Source organism: Elaeis guineensis, chromosome 9 (genome assembly GCF_000442705.2).
Source record: "Elaeis guineensis isolate ETL-2024a chromosome 9, EG11, whole genome shotgun sequence".
In the NCBI taxonomy this organism is placed as follows: Eukaryota; Viridiplantae; Streptophyta; class Magnoliopsida; order Arecales; family Arecaceae; genus Elaeis; species Elaeis guineensis.
In genome coordinates, this window is record NC_026001.2 from 54,043,850 (window position 1) to 54,052,725 (window position 8,876).

The following is an 8,876-nucleotide window of genomic DNA, read 5'->3' on the forward strand; positions in this document are numbered from 1 at the left end:
TTTACTTTCAAAATAAATCATAAAATATTTCGAGAAGATAATTCATTATCTTTATAGAATACTGAACGGACAGATCAATCAAATCCTGAAAGCATCTTTCATAATCTATTATTCAAAATTATATCTTTATATTAATTTTAATTCATAATTAAATCAAAATAAAATTTTCAAATCAAAACTCTCCATCAAACTCAACTCAGTCTCAAAGAAATGGATCGGTTCATAAATCATATGGAGAGAGTATCAGAGGAGAGAGAAATCGACAAGATGGAACAGGGCTAATCAGGTGATATTGTCCGATAATCTGATCGGCCTAATCAAGATTAAACAACCGGTAATCCTAGAACAGAAGAGGAAAAAGTGCGCCGAACCAAGGGGTTTAAGGCCTTTAAATAGATCTCTAATAGGGAGGAAATAGGGTTTGATTTAATCTCTAATTCTTAAGGGATTTAGGAGTTTGAATCGGAGAACTTCGGGAGTTCTTCCGTGAGTTTCCCCCTTCCAGAGCAATTTCCAGCACGTGAACGCACGTGCTGGTCCTTTGTTTTTATTGGTTGGGTGATTTTCTTTTAAATATTTGGGTATTACACTCTTCTCTCTCTCTCTCTCTCTCTTTCTCTCTTTCTTCGCATCTTGCGGACTAGGAGCCTTGGTTGCCTCGATGGGCCACCACCAATCTTCTTTTTTTCCCTGCTCTCTCTCTTTATGTTCCTCTCTTTCCTTCTCCCTCACTCCGTCTTCACTGGCATTTCGAACCGGACATCCGAACTGCATCGATTAGCTGTCGATATGGTTCGGCATGTCATTGGTATGGTTCGGCATATCCTGAATTGCCGGGACACTTGACTCCATCTGTGTGCAAGTAATACCGCCACCAGCTGAGTTCCTTGGTTATGGCATCGAGCAACAAGGATGAGAACATCGTCTTGGATAGAAATTATTGTCACATTGGACTAATGATGTGATAGCCCAAAAGCCCAGCCCAGCAGACCAAGCCCGAAACGCAAAAAAAAAAAAAAAAGAGAGAAAACAGGGGATTCAAAATCGGGAAGAAGACTCCGATAGGAGTCTTCTTCTCCGGCGAGATCCGGGCTAAATCGGGACTCCTAGGACCCCTCGGAGTCTTAGAGCCCCCTATAAGAATACCCCTTCCCCCTTGAGACCGAACATCGGCCTCCTCCCTCTCTCTTTCTCTCCGTTTTTCTCAATCAAAGCCGCGGACACCGTTCGGGTTCTCACCGTGATTGCTCGCCGGTGTGGTCACCGGAGGCGGGGTGAGCCTTCCTTTCCTTCCTCTCTTCTTTCCCTATCTTCCTGTACTTTTGCTTGAGGTGGCCGGCGACGAGTGTCGCCGATTTCCGATCGGGAAGGAGACTGTTTTTTTGGGCCTCCTTTTCGTGAATTTCCGGCGCCGGCGATTGAAATTGACCGCCGGCCATGTTTCCTCCGTGACCGGGGGAGTGGCCCCCGTCGGCCGCCGGCCTCCACCGCGGCGGCCATGGCCCGAACGGCCGGTCAAGGCCGGAGGACTATCGTCCTCTGTTCCAGCACGGGAAGAACCAAGAAAAAGAAAAGAGAAAGAAGGAAAAAAAAGAAAAAGAAAAGGAAAGAAAAAGAAGAAAAAAAAGAAAAAGAAAAGAAAAGAAAAGAAAAAAAAATAATAATAATAATAAAAATAAATAATATATATATATATTTATATATATATATAAGTAAATAAATAAATAAATAAATTAAAAAAAAAATTGAAATTGATGAGAGAGATTCTCTCTTTTCTCTTTCTTCTTTCAGTCTAAATCCTGACTTTCTCTCTCTGAAATTGGACTTTCTCTCTCTACTTTCTCTCTCTAAAATTTTCTCTCTCTAGTTTGTTTCTCTCTCTCTTGATGGATTTCTCTCTCTAAAGTTATCCTTCTAGGATTAGCATAGGGGAAGGCTTCATCTGATGATTCTGATCGAGTTTAGAGACGAGTCTGATTTTAAGCGAGATTTTAATTTTGGGATTTGTTAGATTTAATTTTGAATTAAATTAATATAAAAATATAATTTTGGATAATAGGCACGGAAGAATCTCCTAGAAGTTAGTCGATCTGTTCATTCAGTGCTTCGTGGAAGGTAAGTAATGAATCATCTTCTCGAGATATTCCATATTTATTCTGAAAATAAATAATTATTCTCTGAAATTATGCATGATTTATGAAATCATGTTTTGAAAGAAGTGCTTTTGAAATGTTATGGTATATCGATTTATGCACATGTTTAGTGAAAGATTATGATATATATTATGGTACAAAGTGTTTTGATACAGATCGGATTTATGCTCTCAGCCTAACTATGTTTCAGTGGGCCCCGCCAATGGGGATTATACGTTGGTATTCAGTGGACCCTGCCAGTGGGGGTTGTGCGCTGGTGTTTGTGGACCCTGCCAGTGGGGGTTGTGCGCTGGTATTCTGTGGACCCCGCCAATGGGGGTTAAACGTTGGTCATAGTCAAGGCTGTTGAGTTACGAGTGTTTTAAATCGAATCGGATTTATGATTATATTATATGTGAATATTTGAAAATATTTGATTTGTATTAAATCAGCATGAAATATACTCTTATGTTTATTTGCAGTATTATTCTTGAAAATTAGATAATATCTGAAATATCTGGTAGAGATACTTGGTACTTACTGGGCTGTCTAGCTCGTTACCTTTCTTTCTATTTTTCAGATTCAGATAATTAATTTCAAGCGTGGGAAGAAATATTGGGACAGAGCTTTTAGAAGCGAGATTAGCATTGTCAACTTCATTGAATTTAGATCTATTGTTTTATTGTTAGCAAAAATTTTATTGGGTGTAAGACATTTGATTTAATTACTTGAATTACAGTTGAATAATAATTATTTGAATTTATTCCGCTGTGATGCATTGATATCGTGATGAGATGCCTTGCATGCTTATGGAGAGAGTTCTTCATGAGTATGCGGCGGTTGCCGCGATCCTCGATTCACAAATCTTGGGTCGGGGGCGTGACAATTAATATGGTATCAGAGCATAAGTGGATAAATTATGACACATAAAATTTGACATAGTATGAGTGTAGGTGGGTAAACATTAAGAATATTGGGACGTTAAATTATGAGCATCATAATAAACCCATCCTAACAAATAGATCAATGAATCTAATAAGGTTTTACTACTACAAGGTTATCATGCCTCCCCGTAGAATGACAAGAATAAGAGTTTATTTATTTGAAGCAAAAGGGTATGAGTGTGACTGAATATGAAGCAAAATTTACAGAGTTAGCAAAATTTGCTCCGAGATTAGTGGATGGTGAGCAAGAACGTGTTCACAAGTTTGAGATGGGACTGAGAACTGAAATTCGAAAACAAGTGGTTCCATATGAATTGACAACTTATGCCGACGTGGTAAACAAAGCACTAATAATTGAAAGGGAAGTCAATGAAGAACGAATGGAAAGAGAAAGAAAGCAAAGAAAGAGAGCAAAAATCAAATGATACACAAGGGCAGAATAATAAAAACATCAAAAGATCAGCTAAAGGAGCAGTAGACAATAAGACTCAACAGATTGATGGTGAGCCGTGCTCCAGATGTGGCAAAAATCATGCAGACAAGGATTGTTATTGGAATACCGGTGCTTGTTTCAAATGTGGTCAGAAGGATCATAAAATTGCTAGCTGCCCGCTAAATACTGAAAATCAAGTTGGCCAAAGAACTCATGAAGGACAACATAAGGGTGGTGGACAGATTCCTAAAAACCAGGGAAGAATGAATGCGCTTACTCTACAGAATGCACAGGCTTCCAATACAATGGTGACAGATATGAAAAATTTCGAGGACGAAATTTCTTTTTAGGGGTGAAGAATGTGATAGCCCAAAAGCCCAGCCCAGCAGACCAAGCCCGAAACGAAAAAAAAAAAAAAAAGAGAGAAAACAGGGGATTCAAAACCGGGAAGAAGACTCTCGATAGGAGTCTTCTTCTCCGGCGAGATCCGGGCTAAATCGGGACTCCTAGGACCCCTCGGAGTCCTAGAGCCCCTATAAGAATACCCCTTCCCCCTTGAGCGAACATCGGCCTCCTCCCTCTCTCTTTCTCTCCGTTTTTCTCAATCAAAGCCGCGGACACCGTTCGGGTTCTCGCCGTGATTGCTCGCCGGTGTGGTCACCGGAGGCCGGGGTGAGCCTTCCTTTCCTTCCTCTCTTCTTTCCCTATCTTCCTGTACTTTTGCTTGAGGTGGCCGGCGACGAGTGTCGCCGATTTCCGATCGGGAAGGAGACTGTTTTTTTGGGCCTCCTTTTCGTGAATTTCCGGCGCCGGCGATCGAAATTGACCACCGGCCATGTTTCCTCCGTGATCGGGGGAGTGGCCCCGTCGGCCGCCGGCCTCCACCGCGGCGGCTATGGCCCGAACGGCCGGTCAAGGCCGGACTATCGTCCTCTGTTCCGGCACGGGAAGAACCAAGAAAAAGAAGAAAAAGAAGAAAAAGAAAAGAGAAAGAAGGAAAAAAAAAAGAAAAAGAAAAGGAAAGAAAAAGAAGAAAAAAAGAAAAAGAAAAGAAGAAAAAGAAAAGAAAAGAAAAGAAAAATAATAATAATAATAATAAAAATAAATATATATATATATATTTATATATATATATAAGTAAATAAATAAATAAATAAAATTAAAAAAAATTGAAATTGATGAGAGAGAGAGTTTCTCTCTCTTCTCTCTCTTCTTTCAGTCTAAACCCTGACTTTCTCTCTCTGGAATTGGACTTTCTCTCTCTACTTTCTCTCTCTAGAATTTTCTCTCTCTAGTTTGTTTCTCTCTCTCTTGATGGATTTCTCTCTAAAGTTATCCTTCTAGGATTAGCATAGGGGAAGGCTTCATCTGATGATTCTGATCGAGTTTAGAGACTTGAGTCTGATTTTAAGCGAGATTTTAATTTTGGGATTTGTTAGATTTAATTTTGAATTAAATTAATGTAAAAATATAATTTTGGATAATAGGTATGGAAGAATCTCCTAGAAGTTAGTCGATCTGTTCATTCAGTGCTTCGTGGAAGGTAAGTAATGAATCATCTTCTCGAGATATTTCATATTTATTTTGAAAATAAATAATTATTCTCTGAAATTATGCATGATTTATGAAATCATGTTTTGAAAGAAAAGTGCTTTTGAAATGTTATGGTATATCGATTTATGCACATGTTTAGTGAAAAATTATGATATATATTATGGTACAAAGTGTTTTGATACAGATCGGATTTATGCTCTCAGCCTAACTATGTTTCAGTGGGCCCCGCCAATGGGGATTATACGTTGGTATTCAGTGGACCCTGCCAGTGGGGGTTGTGCGCTGGTGTTTGTGGACCCTGCCAGTGGGGGTTGTGCGCTGGTATTTGTGGACCCTGCCAGTGGGGTGTGCGCTGGTATTCTGTGGACCCCGCCAATGGGGGTTAAACGTTGGTCATAGTCAAGGCTGTTGAGTTACGAGTGTTTTAAATCGAATCGAATTTATGATTATATTATATGTGAATATTTGAAAATATTTGATTTGTATTAAATCAGCATGAAATATACTCTTATGTTTATTTGCAGCATTATTCTTGAAAATTAGATAATATCTGAAATATCTGGTAGAGATACTTGTTACTTACTGGGCTGTCTAGCTCATTACCTTTCTTTCTATTTTTCAGATTCAGATAATTAATTTCAAGCGTGGGAAGAAATATTGGGACAGAGCTTTTAGAAGCTAGATTAGCATTGTCAACTTCATTGAATTTAGATCTATTGTTTTATTGTTAGCAAAAATTTTATTGGATGTAAGACATTTGATTTAATTACTTGAATTACAGTTGAATAATAATTATTTGAATTTATTCCGCTGTGATGCATTGATATTATGATGAGATGCCTTGCATGCTTATGGAGAGAGTTCTTCATGAGTATGCGGCGGTTGCCGCGACCCTCGATTCACAAATCTCGGGTCGGGGGCGTGACAAATGAAGATGACAAATACATGCCTATGGTTTGTTTACACCCCTGTTGACTTCAAGTCATCATTTAGGTTGGGCATTCTGTAGGTTTTGGACATCCATCCCTTTGGATGTGATGCATGTGTTCTTAAGGAGAACCAAAACTGGTGATATATTTTATTATTTTAAGTTCTACTTACAGTCAAGTGCATGTTTGATGCACTGAGGTGCCTATGTCAGTGCACTGCTCTGGAATAAAGCGTGCTTGTGCAGACATTGAGACTTTTATCTTTTGTATATTCTCTGATGCTATTTGTACTCTTCAATTGTAAAATATTTTGGCAAAATTTCCTGAACTTTCTTATTGCTAAAATTCTGTTTATATCCTTTAATAAACCCAGATAATCTGGTTTTCACTTCTGTTGTTTGTGTAATTTTTGATCCCGATCATCATTTATCTCATTCTTTATGATTAAATTAACTGTTTATTTTTGTTTATGGCAAAATAAGGCTAAAGCTTTCCAGTTGAGTGATGAGGATGATGATTCAGATGATGATTTTACTGATGATGAAGAGCTGCAATCACCTATTGATGAGGTGGATCCTTTTATTTTCTTCGTGGAAACAGTCCAAGGTAAGCATTGCTAAAGTCTGTTCTAATTGGCTCCTGTCAGGTTCTTCTTTTGTAGATCTTAAAAGCACAGAAATATGTGACCTGTAAAATTACGTTCAGCTGTGCAAGCATCCAACCCAACTAGGTTCCAGAACCTGATGCAGACCTTGGACTTCCACTATCAAGCACTTGCCAGTGGCATAGCTCAACATGCTGATCAGAGAAGAATAGAGATTGAGAAAGAGAAGCTGGGGATCACAACTGCGCAGTGATGATTGTTGCTGTGGTGCAGATTGGATTTGTCTGGGTATTCTTGTTGTTTACCTTTTCCTCAGTTGGGGTGGAACTGAGGTAGGTTGCAGAGTTCCATGTATCGGTTGGCTCTGTTCTTGAGAACCTTCAGCACCACGGTCTTCTTGAGGTCTGATTGTTAGGGCTTGTTCTGGGTTCCTACAATTTTTGCTTCTCCCATGACAGGAGAAACGGAGATGACAGATTCAAGGTGAGGAAGGATGTGTTGTCTCTACGGTAGTGCTATTGGCATTTTTACTGATGGATGTGACGACTTCTGTGGTTGAGGTTGCCATGCCGAAGAGTGCCCATTGTTTTTTTTCCTCTTTTTGTTGTTTTCTCCTTCAGAAGTGTACAAGCTTTATTTCTTGGGAGGAATTTCCCTTCATCAGCAGATCTGTCATAGAATTTTGATTAAAGCCTTTTAGTTCGGTCTCAAACTGGGGGTTCTACCAGTATAGAGTGTATATGATATGATTGTTCTATCAGAAATACTGGGGACAAACGAGAGGCATGTGAGAGGCTTTATGACATGATTTTGTGGCGTCGAACTATCTTATTAGTTGTTGAGGTTCGAGTCACTACAAGCATTAGTGGTTTTTATTTTTTTAATGGTCTTGATAATTGGAGATTGGATTTTTTAAGAGGGGGGTTTTTATTTTTTTAAATCTCTAATAGAAGATTTTAAAGGCATATGATGCATGATGTGATTCCTTTATACTAACCCACTGATGGCATATGAATTTCAAGGTGGCACATCATGTTAAGTAGCTGGTTGAAACTGGTAAGCATGCATTCAGTCCGGCTTTCTGCGGTGAAGATATTCATGGTCTTCCAGCATAGACGGGATTGGCAATTTTTTACTTGTAATTTCCCTATCCCAGCTTCCCATCTAATTTTTAACGTCTTTATTTGCGATATACTGTTGGCTGAGTTGTCAAGGACTCCTTGCATACACCATTCAATGAACTGGTTGGGTCCATCATGATTTGAAATGAGTGACGTAGAGGGTAAATCTGAATTGAAAACAGGGTAAATTATAGTGACATCTTTTCAAATTTTTGTGATTGGTATTTATCTTTAGAAAGTTTTAGTGTTTTCAATTAGATCCTAAAAGTTAGATTTTTGTTATAATATGGTTCAGTTGTGTTGCAGAAGTTTAATACCATTAATGGCAATAGTCAAATTACTAATTTATTTTTCTATTTTAAAATAAAAAAAATAAAAAAAATTATAGAGGTTGAAAGAATAAGTGATTTTGACTTGTATTTTAAAACTTTTTAATGTAAATCTTGGCCCCTCCCTTGACTATTATATTTATAGCTGCTTATGAACTTGTGTAGGGAATTTACTGTGTAGTCCATGAGGTTTCATTGGGCTCTCAACCCAGCAATACAAAGAGTAGCCAAGTCCAAAGAAAGAAGAACCCCAATCTCATCAGCCCTATTTTCCTTGCACTAGAGAGAGGACATCCCAATTCAGCTCCTCACCCTCCCTTCTTCTCCTCTTCTTGAGCCCCACCACCACCCCTTCTCTTGCCTCCTCTCCAACTCACTCTTCTTATGGCACTCTGGCAATCATTCTCTTTCGGTTGCCTTCCTCCCTCACGTCTCAAGTACTTGCCAAGTCAGTGATGGCGAAGGGTTGGAGTCCTCGTTCTTATTGTCTATGATGTGGTAGTAGAGAGTTTCTGGTGCCGTCTCCTTCATCTCCTCAGCATCGTCTATGGTAGCAGAGGTAGAGTAATCTTTTTTTTTTTGAGGTGGCATCATTGAGATCTCACATCGTGACTTTCTCGCCTCTTAATCCTACTTACTCCCTACCATCCTCTACCATTTAGAAGTTAGTTTTGGTACTTCGTAAAAATCCCACCTTATCTCTTTAACTCCAAAACAAATTCTCTTTCTTTCTCCTCTCCACCACCCCTCACCCTCATCCTTCTCCCACAAAGTTTCTTCTTCTCCCTCTTTAATTCTTGAAGGTCCTATTTACAAAGGAAGGAAGAGGA

General features: G+C 39.0%; 1 protein-coding gene across 5 annotated transcripts in view; it reads left to right on the forward strand.

Moving 5' to 3' along the window:
* LOC105035214 (importin beta-like SAD2) overlaps positions 1-7,480 on the forward strand; it is a 73,034-nt gene extending 65,554 nt beyond the window's left edge. For 2 of the 5 annotated variants that reach the window (XM_010910673.3, XM_073243742.1), the window contains 2 exons: positions 6,475-6,598; positions 6,698-7,480. In XM_010910673.3, coding sequence (XP_010908975.1) covers positions 6,475-6,598; positions 6,698-6,849 — 276 coding nt within the window. In that variant the 3' untranslated portion in view covers positions 6,850-7,480. Of the gene's footprint in view, positions 1-2,712; positions 3,443-6,474; positions 6,599-6,697 lie in introns of those variants that run through there. The other 3 variants (XR_012134439.1, XR_012134440.1, XM_073243741.1) reach the window with 3 other exon arrangements.
* The last annotated feature ends 1,396 nt before the right edge of the window (positions 7,481-8,876 follow it).